The sequence below is a fragment of the Capsicum annuum genome, chromosome 12 (genome assembly GCF_002878395.1).
Source record: "Capsicum annuum cultivar UCD-10X-F1 chromosome 12, UCD10Xv1.1, whole genome shotgun sequence".
Classification (NCBI taxonomy): Eukaryota; Viridiplantae; Streptophyta; class Magnoliopsida; order Solanales; family Solanaceae; genus Capsicum; species Capsicum annuum.
This window is the reverse complement of record NC_061122.1, coordinates 8207898-8229668: the sequence shown is the minus strand read 5'-3', so window position 1 is coordinate 8229668 and position 21771 is coordinate 8207898. Positions and strand designations below refer to the sequence as shown.

Here is a 21771-nt window from a genome sequence, read left to right as displayed (position 1 = left end):
CATTGTAGATAAGTGATTTGTAAAGGCGGGAAGTTGTGTTGAATTGGTATCCGAATCTACAACGAGGTATGTAAAGCATACTCTAACGATGTTCTTTGGCATGAAAACACCAATGTTCCATCAAGTAAGATTCCGAGGTTGTCCAAAAACATGTATTGTTCTACATTACCAACGAAGTTGTTTCCATTCTATAAAGTGTCAAAATGTTTAATTGATATACCGAAAGGCTCCTATTTCATTGTTGTGATATTGATGATTCCGAAACACATTGTTGATGTACCAATGAGTCTTTATTACATCGTTATTGTATAGAAAGTCTATTACTTGGTTCCTATTGATGTATCATTATTCCAAAGGTACTATATTGGCATGAACACTAATGTAATAATCTCAAAAGCTTTTGAACTAAGTTATTGGAAAGATCTCTTATGTGTGTTACTTGATATATGTGTGGGTGGTAGCTCAGGGGCTTAAGCCTAGCATGGGCCGATCCCGATATTTGATATGATTACAGTTGATATGTACTGGGGGCAGCCTAATGGTCACAGTACGGTACAGTATTGATTATTGTTAGGTGGTTGGAGGTTCGGGAGGAGGAGGTAATGGCGAATGATAATTGTAAAGAATGAAATGAACGAATGTATACCGTTCCACAAATGTGTTTGAATTCAAGAACCCAATTCAGATTAATGATAAGATAATGTACATGATCCTAAAAGTGTTTATGAAGTGTGGTTCACTTCTATTATGATTTATTCACTTGCGTCTGATTTTCTTGATCCCCCATACCACATATGATTATTTACAGCTTTACATACTCAGTACATATTTCGTACTGACGTCCCTCATGGGGGACCTCCATTTCATGCTGCAGGCACAGGTGCTTCAGCTCATTCACAGCATAGATAGGAGCCAGGTCATACAGCTATTGTTGGTGAGCTCTAGTTTGCTTCGGAGCTTTCCGAGTCGGTCCCTTATGTTTTGTTATTGTACAGGAGTCATGTGTGGGCGGGGGTTTGTCCCGAACCTAGTTATGTCATGTATATCCTAGAGGCTTTGTAGACATAAGGAAGGGTAAAGTCATGAAAGTTTATATAGTGATGTTATATTTGTATATGTGGTGGCCCCGACGGCCAAGTATTATATATATATATATATATATATATTTGTGCGTGTTGTGCTGATACAGGTAATTAGACCCTTCTATATGCAACGAAGTGCTGTCCAAATTTTTGGTGACATGTAAGTGAAAGTACAGGTATTTGAACGGGTTCTCCCGGGCCTTCTCGGCTTCGGGTGCCAGTCCGGCCCGATGTGATTTTGGGGCGTGACATTAAGATTGAGTATCAGAAGCCGGTCCATGCAGGAATTTAGTATTCCCACCTAGAAATGGGAAGAAGTGAACATGGACTTTGTGATGGGCTTGCCTCGTACTCGTCATCAGCATGATTCAGTTTGGATCATTGTAGACAGGATGACCAAATCAGGTCATTTTCTTCCAGTTCATACCTCCTAGTCAGTCAAGGATTACGCCAAACTCTATATCAGGGAATTGGTCAGATTGTACGGTTTTCCTTTATCTATTATCTCAAATAGAGGTACCCAGTTTACCTCTTATTTCTGGAAAGCATTCCAAAAGGGTTTTGGTACCCGAGATCATCTCAGTATAACCTTTCATCCTCAGACAGATGGTCAAGCAAAAAGGACCATTCAGACCTTAGAAAATATGTAGCGAGCATATGCGATAGACTTTAAAGGTAGTTGGGATGACCACTTGCCTTTGATTGAGTTCGCATATAACAACAGCTATCACTCCAGTATTCAGGTGGCTCCGTTTAAGGCACTTTGTGAGAGGAGGTATAGATCTCTCATTGGTTGGTTTGAAGTGGGTGAGGCTGTAGTGGTAGGGCTGACTTGGTGTTTAAAACCTTAGAGAAGGTCCAGTTGATCAGAGAGAGGCTTAAGATAGCTCAGAGCTGACAAAAATCATACGTAAATGTGCATAGAAAGGATCTCTAGTTTGATATTGGTCAGTATATGTACTTAAAGATCTCTTCTATGAAAGGAGTGAAGCATTTTGGCAAGAAAGGGAAACTCAGTCTCCGATATGTCGATCATTATCGCATGCTCAGCCATTTCGGAAAGGTAGCTCACGAGCTTGAGTTACCTTCAGATTTATATTCAGTTCATCCAGTGTTTCATGTCTCCTTGCTAAAGAAATGCATAGGTGACCCATCAGTCGTAGTCCCTATTGGGGACATAGATATTCAGAATAGCCTCTCTTATGAAGAGATCCCAGTCGAAATCTTTGACTATCAGATTCGCAGACTAAGGAACAAAAAAGCTCCTCTAGTCAAAGTTCTTTGGCGGAGTCAGTCCGTTGAGGGAGATACTTGGGAAGTAGAAGCAAACATGCAAACCAAGTATCCTCATGTATTCCCCACTAATCCATACTCAGCTCAAGGTAATAGTTTTCCTTAAGCTTAATCAATTTCATGTTTAGATTTCAGTTACAAACTTGGTATTAGTTATTATTGCATGTTCAGTTATACGTTTATGAGCTAGTTAAGTCATGTATCCATGCATCAGATATACATGTTCAGTATATAGATTCATTTTATCAGTAATCCCAGTCATGCATTCATGAATCATGTTCAGTATGATTATTCAGAATACCAGTAATATCAGTCATAGTCATATTCCAGATGTTCAGGTCCAGTAAGTAAGTCAGTCTCTTAGTATTCTCAGTCTCAACAGTCTCATTCGAGGATGAATGTTTCCAAAGGGGAGATAATGTAAAACCCCACAAAATCCTAAGCTTAATTCAGTTCTTTAGGCTTGTCAAGGGGTCCCAGACTTAGAATATTTTAGCTAAGTACTCAGACTTAGTGTCATTTTAACCTACGAAGGTTGGAAGTCTTATTTTGTGACCTTTACGTTCATTAAATATTGATGTTTAGGTTGACTCATGATCAGGAATATCTGTAGGTGTTTCCAGATAATTTTTGGATTTTTCGAACTTCGTTTGAAGCTCCGTTGGAATCCCAAAATAGTGAATCAACGCGATCTTAGTGGGTCGCATTGACTATCGTGTTAATTACTATTTTCCCCAGCTACCAGCGTCCAATTCTAGTGAATCGATGCGAATATGATGCGATGCGTTGGCTATCATGTCGATTCCATCGATGCGCCATATTGACCTGCGCGTCGGTAACCTAGTTTTTAGTCATTAAAAGACCGCGTTCTTGGGGATATTTAGGTCTTTTCCCTCGATATTCAGCCCCAAAAACATGAAATTAAACTCCCTATAGAGCAAATAAAGTCATTCTTTCTCAAATTTGCTCAAGAACAAAACCCTAGAAGATCCAATTTCAAATCAAGAACTCAAGATTCAACCATAAGCTTTCAGAAATTCTTCAACAAAGGTATGTGAAGTGTTCATCCAAGGGTTCCTTCCACCCTTGGAGTCCAAGAATCTCTTTTGAACTTCAAGTAATTGAGTTTATGATTTCCATGGTTGGAATTAAAGTGTATCCATAATTGCTATTTGGATTAGTCCAGTCTAATTCAGTATCCATTTCAGACCTCGATAAACTTAGTTAGCTAACAGAATTCAGTAGTATTGCGTCAGTCAATGGAACTCAGTGAACTCAGTTCAGTTCAGTTTAGTTCAGCTAAACAGTAGTCTCAGTAATCGTTCAGTCCAGCCTAGTACAGACTAAAAATTAGTTTAGTGTCTATTCAGTTGGGAGTAGGATTCAGCACCGATCTAACCCAGTGATGGGGGCATTCCTGTCAGCAAAGGGTTTGACCCTTAGCAGCAATCCCTGCATTACAAAACTACGTAGCCAGCATAGGTTGAGGTATCTTCCTGCCAGACATTATGAGGGTTGATACTTCTCATCTGAGTTATCCTGCCAGCGAGGGTTAACAAAAGAGCTTTCTTCCAAAGAGGGTTAACTCACAGCTTTTCCTTACCTGTGGAACGGTATTCACACCCTTCCAACTGAGGTTACAGGTTGGACCCTAAATCCTGTTAGAGAAGGGGCATGTCGGTTATATGATTACCTCTTACAGTCTCAGTTCCAGTTTCAATCTCAGAATAGAACTAAATTCAATTCTACAGATTCAGGACTATTAGATATAGTCACTCAGCTCAGTACAAAACTCAGTATCATTCCACAGTATTCATAACTATCAGATATAGTCATTCAGATAATTAGTAATATAGTATTCAAAAACTCAGATATCGGTTATCAGTATCCATATTCAGTACTCAGTATTTGCACGATCTCAGTTACAGTTTATGTATTCGAGCATGTACTCTTACTCAGTCATACTCATGTTATTCAGTTATCATTTTGCATGCATATGAACCCATGCCTATTAGCCTACTTCACTGAGCATACCAGTACATTCAAAGTACTGACGCATGCTTTTCTTTGCGCTATTATGTCTTATATCATAGGTTTAGACTCACGGGCTCCAGAGCACCCTTAGCAGTTCAGATTCTTAGCTTTCAGAGTAGTGGTCAATCCTCATAGTTCGAGGACATACTTATTATTTACAATACTTCAGTTTTAGTTCAGTAGATGGAGTTAGTTGGGGGTTGTCCCATCAACTCCACAGTTCAGACAGTTAGAGGCTTTTTCAGACTAGAGTATTTTCAGTACTTATATTCAATTTTGGTATTTTGATACTGCATTCAAATTTATTTACAGATTTGAACCATATGGCATATGCTTTTTCCTATTTCCACAATCATTATAGTATTTATTAGACAGTTATTACAGCAGGTATCAGTCATGGGTTAGGTTGGGGTCCCTCGGTATTATGAGCATCGTGTAGCGTCCAGGGTATGGACTCGGGGCATTACATTGAGCCTCAGGCCCTCCTCGAGAATCGTGTGCTAACACCCATCGATTTGGGCCAAAAATGGCTCATTTATGTTATTTTATCTGTTTGACTACCCAAATCGTCCACCGACCTCGCTGGGATACCCTCACTTTCCCACTATCCCCGGGTGGGTGCCAGTCAATTTTTGGCATAAATCCCACTCATGCCTCGGGCCCACCCCGAGAACCATGTGCTAACACCCACCAATTTAGCCCAAAAATGATCCGTTCGTGTTGTTTTGCCCGTTTGACCACCCAAACAGCCCCGTCAAGTCACCCTTATCCACTCACCACCACCCCTAGGGGCCACCAATCAATTTTTCGCATAAAAGTAGCCCGAACCTCGGGCCTACCCTGAGAATCGTGTCCTAACATCCACTGATTTAGCCTAAAAATGGCCCGTTCGTACCTTTTTGCCTGTTTGACCACCCAATCCACCCTGTCCGGACACCCTCACTAACTCACCACCCCTCCGAGGGGTCGCAGGTTGATTTTAGCCCAAAACCTGCCTGGTCCTAGGACCTACCTCAAGAACCGTCTGCTAACACCCACTGATTTAGCTCAAAAATAGTCTGTTCATACTGTTTTGCCCGTTTGACCATCCTCAGAAGGGCTGTCAGTTAATTTTTGGCCTAAAAATTACTCGGGCCCCAGGCCCACCCCAAAAATTGTGTGCTAACACCCAATGATGTGGCTCAAATATGACTCATTCTCCCCGTTTCGCGCGTGTAACTATCCAAACGGTCCCGTCGACCCCGCCATACACTCACCTGCTCACTATCTCCCGGGTGGCCGTCGAACGATTTTCGACACAGAACCCATCTGGTCCCTAGGCCCATCCCGAGAACCGCATGCTTACACCCACTGTTTTGGCCTGCAAATGGCCCATCCGTGCTGTTTCACTCGTTTAACCACTTAAATGGCCCCGCTGAGCCACCTTACCCACTCACTATTCCCTTAGGGGGACACCGATCAATTTTTCGCCCAACACCCACCCTAGCCTCGAGCCTACCTCGAGAATTGTGTGCTAACACCTGTCGATTTTGTCCAATAAAAGCCCATTCGCGATGTTTGACCACACAAATAGCCTGTTCAACTCGCTGGGATACCTTCACGCGCTCACCACCCCTCAAGGGGCCGCTGATCAATTTTCGATCCAAAACCCACCTAGGCCCCAGGTCCACATCGAGAATCATGTGCTAACACCAACTGATTTAACCCAAAAATAGCTCATTCACGGTGTTTCATTTATTTGACCACACAAACAGCCCTCCGACTCTACCAGGCCATCCACACCCGCTCACCACCCTTTCGGGGGGATGCCGATTGATTTTTAGCCCAAAACCTGCCAGGGCAGCCCTGGGCATACCCCAAGAACCATGTGCTAACACCCATCGATTTAGCCGGAAAATGGCCCGTTCGAGCCATTTTTCCCATTTGACCAACCAAATAATCACGGCAAACCCGTTGGGCCACCCTCACCCATTTATAACCACCCAGGGGCCTCCAATCAATTTTTAGCCCAAAATAAGCTCGGGCCCCGGGCCATGGGCCCACCTCATGAACTATGTGCTAGAACCTACCGATTTGGCTTAAAAATTATCCATTTGAACCTTTTCGCATATTTAACCACCCAAACAGCCCCCCCCCCCCCAGCCCCCCCCCCCTGCCCCCCCTCCCTTTGGGGGACCGCCAATCAATTTTTGACCTAAAACCCGCCCAAGCCCTGGTCCTACCCCGACAATCGTGTGCTAACACCTATCGATTTGGCCCAAAAATTTGTTTGCTCCATTTCGCTTGTTTGACTACCCAAACGGCCCTACCGACATCATCGGGCCACCCTCAACCGCTCACCACATGTAATACCCCGCATGTTTCTAAGCTAGGAAATGAACCATTTTTCCTACATATGAAATCTCCTATCCTGTGATTCATACTTGAGTACATGACTTACAATGAGTATCCTAGCGATAAGATAGCTTATGATGCGTTAAGCATGTTCATATGAGTCACTTAAGATAATACAAGCTAAGAGTTTTTGAATCTATCAAGTTTTAGTGTTCGATTTCGTAAGGGTCATATTTGAACGAGTATAACTCGCTGTTAATGGGGTATTTCTGCATATTTCTACCCACCAAATTATAAAGAATCGAATTAGCTTTCCAATACACCAATTTCATCAAAATCTGACACCCGAGCTAGGAGTTATGGCTTTGCGAAGTAGAGTGCATCGCCTAACCAATCGCACATGGCCACTGGAAAGCATATGCGGCACCTATGTAAATATAGGTGATAGCATATGCGGCGCCTCATATGAGTTAGGTGATATCATATGTGGCACCTATGTAAATTTAGGCGATATCATATGCGGCGCCTATGTAAATATATGTGATATCATATACGGCGCATATCTTATGGTTTCAAGTGACTTAAACACTCTGTTTTGAGTTATTTTGAGGGTAATTAAGTCTTTTAACACTCCTTACACGTCCCTAAACTTAACCCTACAAAATATATAGCTCCTAATTACATTACAACCCTACTAACATTTTAAGTTCATCATCCAAGAGCACTAAAAGAGAAAAACAACTAGGGTTGCATAATTAAGCTTGAAGATCCAATTTCAAGGAAATTCCTCCGTCAATCATCAAGAATCTTCCTTCTAAGGTATGCGTGAGTTGATTCATGGACTCCTTTCGTCTACGAAGCTCAAAAACCATCTTCTAAATTATGTATTATGATGTTTATGTTGTTAGTGGTTGATGTTCATGTGGTTGGAGTTTGATGATGCCTAAGATAGGATCTTTGTATGTTTTGTGTGAGGAAATGGTGGTATTTAATGTATAAATATGTGAAATTGGTGGTTGAATATTTGTAATCTTGATGAATCCACCTATGCCTAAGATGTGCATGTAAGGTGTTTGTGAAAATACCTAAGGGAATAGAAATCATGCTTTTATGACATAATGAGTCCTAAATAACTATTCCATGTTCTAAGTTTATGTTCAACGTGATCCCCATGCTATAGTCTTGAATTGAAGATGTTGTATGAGATGCTCATGATATTGTTGTGATATGGAATGACCATGTTATTGAAGCCATGCAAGTATATACATGTTGTGTGCATTCCCGATCATGTGATAGTTTGTTGAGAATCATTCTTATTATGAAATCCTTACTTATGATATTGTGAATTGTGGACCCTACTCTTATGATCAAGTCAATCATGTGTGTCAGTTTCCTTCCATCGAGTCCTGGGGGTACTTGTACCCGAAAACTATAGTTGTGTGCCTAGAGCTAGTGTCATGTTTCAAGACATCCTCAGTCAAGTTATGCTCCATAGATTTCAGTTAGTCACGTGACTCAGAAAAACTCAAAAATCTCAGTGGTTCAGTAGTCCCAGTAGTTTCAGTACTCTCAATCAGACCTCAGATCAAGTAGCTTTTTCGTCAATCAACGGAACTCAGTGAATTCAGCTTAGTTCAGCTAAGAAAATATTATTAGCTCAGTTAATCAGTTTATAAATCAGTTCAGTTCAGTTAGTCAGTTTAGCGCAGTTAATCTTTTTAGAGTCTTTCAGTTGGGAGTAGGGACTAGCACCGAGTGAGTGCAGGGATGGCGGTTTTTCCCGTTATAAAGGCAGAGCCGTTAGCAGCAATCCCTATACTCTAGAACTGCATAGCCAGCGCAGGACAGGAGTCGCCCATCAGATTAAGGCTATACTTGACTATTATATTGCCTTAGGCTTGATTTCCTGTTCAAGGTCACCCGTCAGAGAGGCTTGACCATAGTAGAGGTCTCTACCCGTGGCACGGTATTAACACTCTTCCAAGCAGGGAAAAGATTGGACCCTACCAGTACAGTATCGGGGTATGTCGATTAGGTTACTACCTCCCGCAGTCACAGTTACAGTTACAGTTTTAGTATCAGTCTTCAGAGTAGAAATCAAGAATCAGGACTGTCAGATACAGTCATCGATCTCAGTAAGGAACTCAGATAGTTTCATTGATTCCTAGACCATCCCGTCAGATAGGCTTGGTCCCATATTCAGATGCTTATTATTAGATCTAGAGGTCATCCGACAGACAGGCTTGATCTCAATCTAAGATTCAGTCGAGTATTCTCATTATCAGTTTCAGAGATCACTCGTTAGCTAGGACTGATCTCAGACTTAGATGTTCAGATACAGTTTGGAACTCAGATAGTTTTCCCCAGAATTAGGACTGTTAGATACAGTCATCCATGTTATCAGTCATTCAGTATCTCAGTATCACGAAACTCATGTTGTCAGAGTCCAAACTCAAGTAGTAAGTATCTCCACGAGTTCAGTAGCAGTTATGTATGTATGTATATATGTATGTATGTATGTATTCTCACATTCATATTAGTCAGCATGTCCATGCATATAAACCCCATGCATTTAGCCTACCCCCACGTATACTCAATACTTTAGTTGTACTGACGCATTTGCGCTATGGTGCTTTCTTTTTATGTTACACCATAGGTTCTGAGGTGCAGATTCCAGATCAGCAGTAGCAGTTTAGTAAGCAGTGAGTCCTCATCTTTCGAGGACATGGTTACATTTATTATTCCAGTATTTCAGTTTATTTTCAGTTTAGGGGGTTAGTTGGAGACATGTTCCTTCAACTCCTTATTCAAACAATTTAGAGGCTTTCAGACGATTATAGAGTTTTCAGATTTAGACTTTAGAATTTTCAATTTTGTTTTGGTACTGTGATACCACCTTATTTCAGATATTTTATTATTCAAGATTGAACCTTACGCCCTCTTTGATCATGTTTCCGCATTTTATATGTATATTATGCAGTTACAGGTACAGATATCAGTCATGGGTTAGCTTATGGTCCTTCGGGGTCATGAGCACCGTATAGCATTTCGGTTCAGAAAATCAGGGCGTTACACCACCCCCTCGGAGGGCCGCCGATCAATTTTTGACCTTAAATTCACCTGGACCCTGGCCCATCCCGAGAATCATGTGCTAACACCCATTGATTTGACTAAAAAATGGCCCGTTCATGTTGTTTCGCTCGATTGACCACCCAAACGGCCCTGCCGACCCCGTTGGGCTATTCTCACCCGCTCATCACCCCCTCAGGGGTCGCTCATTGATTTTTGACCTAAATTCCACTCGAGCCCAGGCCACCCGAGAGTTGTGTGCTAACATCAATCGATTTGCCCCAAAAACGGCCTATTCACGCCATTTTGTCCGTTTGACCACCTAAATGGCCCCACCGACCCCGTTAGGCCACCCTCACCTGCTCACCGCCACCTCCGGGGCCGCGAGTCAATTTTTGGCCTAAAAGTTGTCGGGCCACAAGCCAACTAAGAGAACCGCGTGCTAACACCATCAATGTGTCCCAAAAATAGCTCGTTCGCGCCATTTGACCACCCAAATAGCCTACCAAGCGACCCTCACCCGCTCACTCCCCCCTACCCCCACCCCAAGAGGCCGCCAATCGATTTTCAGCCCAAAACTCGTCCGGGCCCTGGTCCCACCTCAAGAATTATGTGCTAACACCTACAATAGATTTTGCCCAAAAATGGCTCGTTCCCTTCAATTTGGCATTTTAACCACCCAAACGACCTCACCGACTCGCTGGACCACCCTCATCCGCTTACCACCCCTCGGGGCCGCCGGTCGATATTCGACCTAAAACCCCGCCTGATCCCCATGCCCACCCTTAGAATCATGTGCTAACACCCACAACTTGGCCCGAAAATGGCTCGTTCGTGCCATTTCGTCTGTTTTCCTCCCAACCGACCCCGCCGGGCTACCCTCACCCACTCACCACCCTTTCATAAGTGAAGATCGAATAAAGCGTCCATAATAAAGGCATTTATTGTCTGTTCTTGATCCAACATGTCCAATGATCCCATGGCACCACATTAGGTTTTCCTTCTTTTTTTTTTCCCATTTTCCAAATATAGAGTTAGTATTCCTAGTGCATGTAAATCTTCTTAAGTAGTCCGTCATATTGCAATTCATTCAACAATAGTTGATATCCAAAATACCAAATGCTGGTATGCCTGGTTATCTTATTTGTTTCTTCAAGAAAATGGATATTTTCAGAATAGATGGTATGTTTGGTTATCTGTTTCTAAGACTTTGTCAAGACAATTTCTGTGAAAGAAGAGCTATAAGGTCTTCTTTCCACCGTTTAACTAACTCAATGTTCATTTCTACTATGGGAGTGAGTAGCAGTTCAAGTGGTACAATCTAAACATTTAACTTCACCCCATGGAATCAATTTCTTGTAGCGAACAACTAGATAGTAATTAAAAAAGGACAGCCCGGTGCACTAAAAGCTACCGCCATGCGCAGGGTTCGGGAAAGAGACGCACCACAAGGTTGTATTGTACGCATCCTTATCTTGCATTTCTGTCAGAGGCTATTTCCAAGGCTTGAACCCATGATCTCCTGATCACATGGCAGCAAATTTACCAGTTACTAGATAGTATTTCCAACATAATATTGACATAAGCGTTTGGACTAGTGATAAGAATACAATGTAAGATGCGAGAAATAGACCCGAGACGCGAGCTCAAACACGAAGGATAAGGTATTCCATGGGAGCACAAAGCATTGATTATTTATTCGCCAATTAGTTCAAAGCAAGAAAAATGTACCCTGATTATGTTATCGCAAATGTCAGGTCCAACTGTGTATTTCTAATTTGTACGGTATCAACAATAATAAAACCTGCAAGATGTCTAAAGAGTAGCTCCAGTCTTATAACACTAGCTACTAATTAACAATGTATTGATCTCTCCTATGATATTCACGGGCCGTCCATCAAACATGGATGATAATGTACTCTCACAAAGTTCCTTCAGTTCCCTGGTCTTGGCAAGAGCTGCTTCCTGCATCAGCAAGAAAAACACACAAAATTAAGGATCCAAGAGAGGAAACACAATCGGACCTTTCTTCTTCTTTTTTTTCCCTTAAAAACGTATTTTATAAATGAACAGCACAAAGAAAGTGCTTTCAAGATCTGTACATGAGCAGCAAAAATAACTTAGCAAAAGTTTATCGGCTGAGGAGCAGGGAGGAGGTGACTTCTGCTTCGCTTTACTTTGCCACTACTTTATTTCCTTTCATAGAAATGAGACTGTTTTGAAAGGCAGTTATACAGTTAGCGGAAAAGCATTCAAAACAGGTGCCCTTTTGTGGGAGAGATAAGTATTCAAAATTTAAAAAAAAAAATAGAAAACCAACAAATGTATTTAGTATAAACTTACAGCATAGTGAAGTTTAGAAGGTCTAATACGAATTACTGTGCTTGAAAATACAAGCACAGCAAAGGTTGAAGTTTTAAAAACACTGTACTTAAAGGTTGCAGAATTTACTAGGCCACTTGTCAGATCAGAAACATTTCAAATCAGAGAAATAATGTTTATGAAATTATAAGGCGGCAGAAGCACAATTAAGTCACTGATTCGCAAGTGGAATGTGGATGTTCTATGCCTACAAGAGACAAAGATAAAAGAGTGGTCTTCTAATTTGATACAACAGATTTCAGGAAATAGATGAGCAGATTGGGCAGAATTAAAACCATGTGGTACCGGGGGTGGTATCATTAACTTTGGGACAGAAGACAATGGAACTGTATCGAATCCTATCAAGGCTCATATACAATTTCATGCATGCTGGAAAGCTTATGAGAGGATTTCAGGTGGTGCTTTACGGGGGTCTATGGTCCTCATACCAACCCCGAGAGAGGAGCTTTGGGACGAAATTGCAGGAGTTAGGGGATTGTGGGGCAACCAATGGGTGTTGGGTGGTGATTTCAATGTTTATCGATTCGAAAGCGAAAGGCTAAATTGTATACGAAGATCCAAGGCTATGAAAACCTTCTCAGATATCATACAAGATCTACAAATCATTGATTTTCCACTACATGGTGCATATTACACTTGGTCAAGGGGAGCTAACTGTACACAAGCATCTAGAATTGATAGATTCCTCATCTCCTCAGAATGGTGCGATTCATTCAAAACTGTGAAAAAACTAGCTCTTCCCAAAGTCATCTCTGATCACAGGCCTGTTCTTTTGGAGAATGGAGACTGGGAAGTTAGCCCTTCTTGTTTTAAGTTTGAAAATATGTGGTTTCAAGCTGAAGGTTTTCTGGATAAATTGGAGGAGTGGTGGCTAGGTTATACTTTCAGTGGTAGTCCAGAATATATTCTTACACAAAAAATCGAGGAACCTGAAGAAGGATATTACAAGCAGGAATAGAGAGGTGTTTGGTGAATTAGAAACCAGGAAGAGCAAAGCACTTGATGAATTGCTAGCCCTAGAACAATCAACTAAAAGCAAACCAGCAGAATCAGCTCAAATGCAAAATCTGAGAGTGGGGATGCAGAAGTTAGCAAAAGCAGAAGAAACATCACGGAGAAAAAAATCTAGGTGTTTATGAGTCAAAGAGGGGGATAGAAATACAAAATACTCCCCGAAGGTGGCAAATTCTAAGAGAAGATACAACATCGACAAACTTTCAGTGGGTAGTGAAATCATACAAGACCAAGAACAAATAACGAAGGAGATTTTGGACTACTATGAAAATCTTCATACAGACAAGAACCAAGGAGACCAAGCACATATTTTGAAGGGCTAGCCAACTTCACGGGGGAGGAATACATGAAATTGGAAGGTATATTTAAAGAAGAAAAACTATTTGATGTAATCAAGTCATGTTCACCGGACAAGGCACCCAGCCCTGATGGTTTTACAATGGCTTTCTATCAAAAATCTTGGGGTTTATTAAATCAGATGTTATGGGGGCCCTAAACTATTTCCACCAACATGGTAGCATAGTCAGATCTAGCAATGCATACTTTATTGCTTTGGTGCCAAAGAAAAAGAAGCAATTCAAATAAAAGATTATAGGCCAATTAGTCTAATTGGGGAGTTTACAAGATTGCGGCGTACTAGCAGAATGGCTCAAGGATGTAATGGGGAAACTTGTTTCCAATCATCAAAATACTTGTATCAAGGACAAATCGGCTCTACTTGCCAATGAAGTTTTGGATTGGAGAATGAGAAGTAAGCAACCGGGCATCCTATGCAAACTAGACATAGAAAAAGCTTTTGGCCAACTCAATTGGTCATACCTCTTCTCCATTTTTAGACAATGGGGTTTTGGAGAAAGTTGGATGAAACGGATTGAGTTCAGCATCACCAGAGTGAAGTACTCAGTGCTAGTGAATAGAGGTCCTGGGGGGTTTTCTCACAGCAAAAGGGGCTCAGATAAGGAGATTCCCTCTCTCCTTTTCTTCTTATCCTGCCCTGGAGGGCCTTAGTAATATGTTGGATAAGGCTAAGCAGCTGCAATGGATGGATGGTTTTAATGTTGGCGTAAGGAACACTGTTAATGTTTCTTCAAAAAAAAAAAGGAACACTCTTAATGTTTCACACTTACTATACGCTAATGACACCTTTGTTTTTTGTGGAGCAGATAGATCACAAATTCACTTAAATCAAACGCTGCTCATCTTTGACTCACTTTCAGGCCTTCATATAAACATGTTAAAAAGTGTTATATACCCTGTTAATGAGATTTCAAACCTAGAAGAATTTGCAGGAATACTTGGCTATACCATTCGTTCCCTCTCAACCACTCATCTTGGATTAAACCTGGGTGCCACACTTGGATCTACATCTATTTTGGGATGGGGTGATTGAGAAGTTCGAGAAAAAGTTGACATCATGGCAGATGCAATATCTGTCAATGGGTGGGAGATTGACACTGATTACCAGCGTGCTAGACAACATTCCAACTTACTACATGACTCTATTTCCCATACTATTTCCCATACCTAGCAAAATATTGAAGCAACTTGATAGGATCAGGAGGAATTTCTTATTGGGGGGTATTTCTTATTGGAGGGTAACAGCATGGGATCACAAGTTTCACCTGGTAAAGTAGAATAAAGTGATGCTGCCAAAACAACTAGGAGAATTGGGCATAAAAGATTTAGCTCTTCACAACAAATGCTTACTCATGAAATGGTTATAGAGGTACACTCAGGTAGATCAAACTCTATGGAAGGAAGTAATAAGGGAAAGTATGGAGTCCAAACTCATTGGTACTCCAAGCTGTCCAATCCCCCTCATGGTGTAGGCCTATGGAAGAGTGTACGCAAGCTTAAAGATGAGTTCTTTCAAAACACGCAGTTGGTAGCAGGTAAATGCTATACATATTGGAAGGATAGGTGGATGGACAATATCATTCTGATGGAGGAATTCCCAAGCCTATTTCCAATTGCACGTGAACCAGATACTTCCATCTCTCATAATAAGGCAGACAACACCTGGAATGTACTATTCAGAAGGAACCTACAAGATTGGAAATCATGGAAGTGGTCAACTTTTTCTCTAGACTAGAAGGCCAGGTGATAAATGTCACAGGAAGCAGGCAAGTTAAGGTGGGGCAGTGACAAGGATGGTAAATACTCAATGAAAGCAGGCTATGCAAACTCATACACTCATAATGGAGTGCTTGATAACTGTCATGGAAGTTGATATGGAAGACAAAGCATCCAATAAAGATCATATGCTTCAGCTGAACAGCTCTTCATGAAGCTTGACTCACTCAAGATAACCTTACGAAAAGAAAATTTCAGACTGCCAATAGATGTTACATGTTCCAAAAGAACCTTGAGTTCAACAATCATCTATTTTTGCATTGTAAGTTGCTGCTGACTTGTGGAGTATGTTTCTGTCTATATTTGGTATTAATTGTGTAATGCCACATAGCACCAAAGAGGCCTTTGAATTCTGGTGCAATTGGAGAGTTGGTAAGGCCATCAAGCCAATCCGGAAGATGATACCTGCTAGTATCTGTTGGTGCGTATGGTTAGAAAGGAACAACAGCTGTTTTGAAGATTTATCAACTCCAAATCACTCTCTTAAGGCTAGGTGTCTTTTGTATCTATATAGTTGGCATAACCTTTTACCCAAAGATTCCCCGAGAATTTTTTGAACTTTGTTAGCTCCCTGATACTAGTTTAACCTTTTTTGTATTTGAGGTAATGAAGTATTTTCATTGTCCTAACTTTTGTACTACTCTATATCTTCTTGATGCTAGCAATGAAATTTCTTATTACTTCATCCAAAAAAATAAAAGAAGAAACTAACTAATACTTTAAACTCAAAGTAGCCAATCCTACTTCTCAATGACTAACATAGTATCACATATTTGCAATTACCGCAAATTACATTACAAATTTGGAAGGAAAATAAAATAAGAAACCCACTTGTTTTGGCCAGGATGAAGACATTGAATTCTGAAGTTCCATACGCCTAGTAGACAAGTCCGTCAATCCATCTTTCAACTTGGCTTCCTGAAGCTTTTTCTCCTCCAAAGTGTTGACCAATCGATCCAAAAATCTTGAATTTAAATACAGCAGTCAGCATGCAACTTCAACAAAAATAGTTAAGTCTGCAATACACGAATTTCATACAATAACAGTCTGAATAAAAGTGGACAGCAACATTTCATCATGACGACAAAAGAAGTGAGCTGTTAAATTACCAGATGTCGAGTGTCATACTCTTCGTCAGTGAATAGATTACTAAACTTATAGAGTTTATGTATGGCTCTTAAATTTTATCATTTCCCCAGGACAGAACATTGCTCTTAAGCTTCTCTATTTCTATTCCTCTCAAGGATGGGAAACGAGATACAAGTGCAGACACACTTTTTTAGCAATCAATTCTCTCTCCCTCTCCCTCTCTCTCTCTCTCTATGCATCTACTCTTTTTCTCAGCAAGTATAATCTTGAAATTTTTCTCTCCCACCAGATAGATTTCACATCCACAGATATAGATAAGGAAAAATATCATTCATAATAGGTTTGGTGTAACTTGCTCTGTCAATACAAAATGTTTGGTGGAACGTCCCTCTATAAGTAAGTAGAACTACTTTGGAACCAAAAAGGAAGTATATGGTGGAAATGCCCTCATTTTTTTCTCGTAAGCCAAATCTTCATCACGACATCAGGTCAAGCAAAAATATCTGCAGGTCGTCCATATGACTCATCACAAGTACCACCGAGTCAACATGGTGGAGCTGGCCATGGGGAAGCAGAAATGATAATTTGCAAAGTTATCATTTCCCTCTAGACAAAGAACAACACTCATCAAGTTTTACACTTGGATCAAAAAAGAGTGCACGTGGCAAGCAGATTCAAAAACTTAGCATGTCAAAAAGATTTGAAAAAGGACGAAAATTTGTTAACTTGCACAGGAAACAAAATTCGTGGAATCCATAATTAATCAGTACCTTTTGGAGTTGAGGATCATGATCATATCCCTTGTTTTCCTATTTGTAAGCAATGAAATTGCTGAGGAAACATCAGATAGCATCCTCTGAATTATATCAGAAGAGTACTGCTGAAGAACAAGTGGAGCAACTGCCTGGACTTGATGTTGTAAAGACGTCGTACCTTCGTTCCTTAGCTCAATTAACCGCTGATTCAAAAAGGCTTTCACCTGATGGTCAAGCAACAACAGAAATTCAGATGTCAGAAACCATCAACACCAGGCAAAACAACTCAACAGAAGATATTGAAAGTCTAAATGGCCGACAACCTAATGAAGCCGCCTTAGAAGTAGATCCTATCCCCAGAGGAAAAAGTGATAAACTAGTGCCAAACAAAGAGAAAAAAGTGTAAAAGACATTAGTCATGAAAAAAAAGGGATAACACCATTCACGAACCTCAAATAAGTCGTCAAGTATCTTATTCCTGTACTCTGTCTCCAGTAAAGGGCTCCTCTCATGGATAGCTACTGAGTCTGCAGTTAAATTATTTTGAAGAGATTGCAATTCCGCATCATTATTTTGTGAACTGTCTTCTTCAATCACAGCAACTTGAGGATTTTCAACACTAATATCCCAAGATATTTCTGATACAGAGACCTCGGGAGCTGGGAATTCTTCATCCTTAGAGGTCCGATGAGATTTTACATCATCATTACGAAGAGACGACATAATATCGCTAGCATTAACAATCTCATAGGGGCCCAAACCATTTCCATTTTCTTCTGTTTCTTCCACAGTGCCAATGTCCCAATCAATTTGAGAGCTATCTAAAGTAATATCCCAGTCAATCCCATCAGCTGCGATGTCAGTTTCTATAGTTATTTGACTTAAGCCATTATGGCCTGCTTGAGCATTCATAACTTCCAGAACTTCGGGGCTAACAGAGACATCAATCAAGGGGGGCCTTTCACGAGCACTCCTCAGATTTGGTAACACAACTGCTACGGTTTTCTGCAACCAGAACAAATAACAGAAGTAACCCACGCTAAACCAAACATTGATATTGCACTAACAACGGATTCGGGGAAGTAAGACACAAAATTCATCCCCTACATTCTTTTCCGTATGAGCATCTTTGACGAAATCTGAGTAGAACTCAATAGCCCGTGAGACAGAATCACCATTAAGTACTTCCAAGATTCTGCTAAATGTGCTTGGAAGAGATTTAGTGGCAGTTTCCAAAAGTTCTGACCTCACATTTATTCCCTGAATAGAAGAGAAAAGTCAAATATATTACAAATGGAAAGAAAAATGCTATAAGGACAGAAAACCATTCAACGGTAATGGAATTAAGCAAGCTAAAACCTGCAGGCCCAGCTCTTGACAAGCCTCTACATATTTAGATGCTGAGAGAGCTGCATTTCTTTTTATATCAGCTTCTTTGCGCTCCAATTCAGCTAGTTGCTGCTGCGTTTTCTGAATCTGCTTCTTATGATAGGGGCTGCAAAACAATCATATTGCTATGAGACATCTTCATGGAAAATTACTACAGTCCAATCATAACTTTAAGTGTTTTGACATAGAGTGATAAAGTTAGTTAATTTACATCTCATAATTAACATTTTGGACCATGATCTGAGCAGCTTCACCAAGGAAAATGTATTCCTTCTCATAGGCACGCACAATTGCTTCCCAAACACCCTGTTGTCAAGAGTCAAAACAAAACCTTTATTTGAAACAACAGATACATATTGCGAGAAAGAGCAAGCAAGAGAGAGGGGAGAGAGAGAGAGTTGGCCTTACAGAATCACCTGAAAGCCGCCCAAAAATATTACGGCTTTCTGGAGTTGCCTTCAGAAGAATCTCATATATTTTTTTGGCTTCCAAATAACCAATCCCTGAAAAATAAAGTTTAATCAGTATACATTTCACGCTCTGCAAAAGTAGAGTGTAGTAAAGATCCTCCTCAAACCACAGAGAATTGATGCAATCATGCAACAGAGTGTCACTCGAAGGTACGCCAGTAGATTAAATTTCCATCAATTTCTATTTTTGTTTCTTTTTCCTGACAAGTGAAATTTCCATCAAATTATACCAATTAGGCCTATGAAAGGGAATAAAATGTCAAAAAGGGACCTGTAAACATACTTCAAATCCTTCAAATATCATCCTCCGCCTGGTTTTAATAACACAAAAGAGCAAAATCGGTTCTTAACAAACAAGAAGATGTATGCCTATCCAAAACTGCAAGTGCCATTTTTCAGTTCTTAACAAAATAAGTTTGTTCTAAGAAAATACACTTGCATTTCCATATGTATCTTGAGGTTCTCAAAGAACTAACATTGCCTTTTTTGTTTTAATTAATATTATACAATAGATCAAACAAACAAATTCTGGTTTTATTAACCTTAAGTTCTAAATTCGTCGACAAATTATAGAAAATTAACGCTAATGATACTATCTGAACAAGATCATGAGCACTATAGCAAACTTGATTATAGCAGTTGTAGGGCTTAAAAGCATAATTTTACAAGACTAAATTTTACTGCATAAATGGCAAAGGTAAAAGAAGTAAACCTTCAACATCAAGAGTGTGCAAGTAAGGATCGATGTCTTTAGGCAGCAAAGCAAACGACGCTGAAATCTTAGCTGTTACAGCGGTAAGTCGTTTCCGCCAATCCACCGGAATTCTCTTCCGATCAACCAACCACTCTTCACGAGTTAATAAAACAAACAAACATATTAGATGTTAAGAGTGGAGGACACAACTTTATCGAAATTGTTTGTTTACCTCCAAGTCGAGCAAATGCTATGTCGATTGGAAGATTACGAATATCGTCTTGGTTCTGCATTTCGCTGGAAAATATGCTTTTGTTTAGGATAGGAATGAATAGAGAATCGATAGCCCGAGTTTCACATTCACACCCCCTTTTTTACAAAAAAAAAAAACTAATTCATTAAAGTTCAAAAGAGTTTTTAACTATTGAAAGTGACTAAAGAAATAGAACAACAACATACCCAGTGTATTCCCAAAAAAGTAAAGAAACAAGACACCCACAGAGTTAAAAAAAAAAAAATTTAAAACGCAAGTTGCCACTTGACATTGGCCTGGTGTGCCAAGTCGTCTTCAAAATATTCCTTTTCTAAATGGTTAACTCTTGAAAATACTGATCGGCAAACAGAGATTCCGGTTAAGGAATTCTATTGATCGAACGGAAGGTGTGAGGCATCTCTCGATCCCTTGATTTTAACACGATTGTTTCATTAACTCGTACCAGCTTAATTAACACTAAAAACAAATAAATTTCACAAAAAGGAACATACAAACAGACAAACAAACAAAGAATTCAAAACAAAAATAAAGTCGCAGTCCAAGAGAAACAAAAAAATGCGAAAAATACATCTATGCTACCTAAACTATCCTAACCTATGCTTCACCGACGCCCCGGGGCTTGTCTGGAACGGCCTCCATACATGGTATATCGAGGCATTTCACGGTGAATAAATACATTTTGATTAAAAAGGATTGAGTGAAGAGAACACAAACACATCAATCAAAACACAATCAAATATCAAATTTGCCTACTCCAACCTCAGCCTAAAATTGACAATTATTCTAAACTCCCCCTTTCTCTTAATTCAACAAAACAATATACAATTAGCTCCAACTTAATGACCCTAATTTCATTTAGCATTAATTCAATTTTTATCAAAAACCACGATCTAGTTAACTTGAATCAATTCTAATTGAACAGCGACATACAATTATTCCAGTAAGTAAACACACTTAGGCAACAAAATAATCAATTCATGAGTAACAAACACTCAACGCAAATCAGCTAAATAGCCAAAATTCATGTTAATTAAAGAAGAAGAGAGAAGAAATGAACCTGTTGAAGCTTGCTTTCAATTAGAATAACCTTTTAGAATGGAGCCAGTCGCACTCGAAACCCAGCGTAAAATCTCCTCTACACCCAAAAATAACAATGACCTTTTTTCCTGTGTGCGCGCTGGGGGGGTGTTTAGGGGAACAGATGTACAAATCGGATATAATATTGTTATTTTTAAAAGGTCAGATAGTTTTGTAAGTTGACACTTTACTTATATGTTTTTTATCTGTATCTTAAACTCATTAAAAATTAATATTTTGCACTCTTGATGATCAGAACAAAGAGAGTATAATCACTCGCCTAGGGGTATAAATGGGATCAATTTTTGATCAATTTTACATTAAAATAATTTTAAAAAAAATAAAAATAATATTAAAATTTAAAAAAAAAATAAAAGAGTATTCTTTTTTCACTCCATCTTTTTAAATTTAAAATATTTTTAAAAATATTTTAAAAATTTAAAATTAGTTTTAAAATATTTTTAAAATTTTTTTAAAAATTAAAATATATTTTTAAAATTTAAAAAAAAATGATGCTTTTTTCCCTTCATTTTTTTAATTTAAAAATATTTTTAAAATAATATAAAAATAATTTAAAAATATTTATAAAAATTTTAAAAACATTTTAAAAATATTTTTAAAAAAATATTTTTCCCTCCCCACCCCCACACCCCACACACCCCAGCCCCTCTTTTTTTTCCTC

General features: G+C 39.6%; 1 protein-coding gene across 2 annotated transcripts; it reads right to left on the bottom strand.

The window, feature by feature from the left end:
* Positions 1-11484: 11484 nt before the first annotated feature.
* On the bottom strand, positions 11485-21226 carry LOC107850782 (CDK5RAP3-like protein). Of its 2 annotated transcripts, none has more exons than XM_016695533.2 (11): positions 21070-21226; positions 19971-20107; positions 19757-19891; positions 18983-19077; positions 18786-18880; positions 18545-18680; positions 18293-18445; positions 17636-18190; positions 17201-17409; positions 16173-16305; positions 11485-11777 (listed from the first exon to the last, which is right to left on the bottom strand). In XM_016695533.2, the coding sequence occupies exons 2-11, from the start codon at positions 20029-20031 to the stop codon at positions 11655-11657; spliced, it is 1695 nt and encodes a 564-aa protein (XP_016551019.2). In that variant the 5' UTR covers positions 20032-20107; positions 21070-21226; the 3' UTR covers positions 11485-11654. The 2 variants fall into 2 exon arrangements, with proteins under 2 accessions (XP_016551019.2, XP_016551020.2); XM_016695534.2 differs by having other exon boundaries at positions 19971-20035; positions 21070-21224.
* Between the last annotated feature and the right edge of the window lie 545 nt (positions 21227-21771).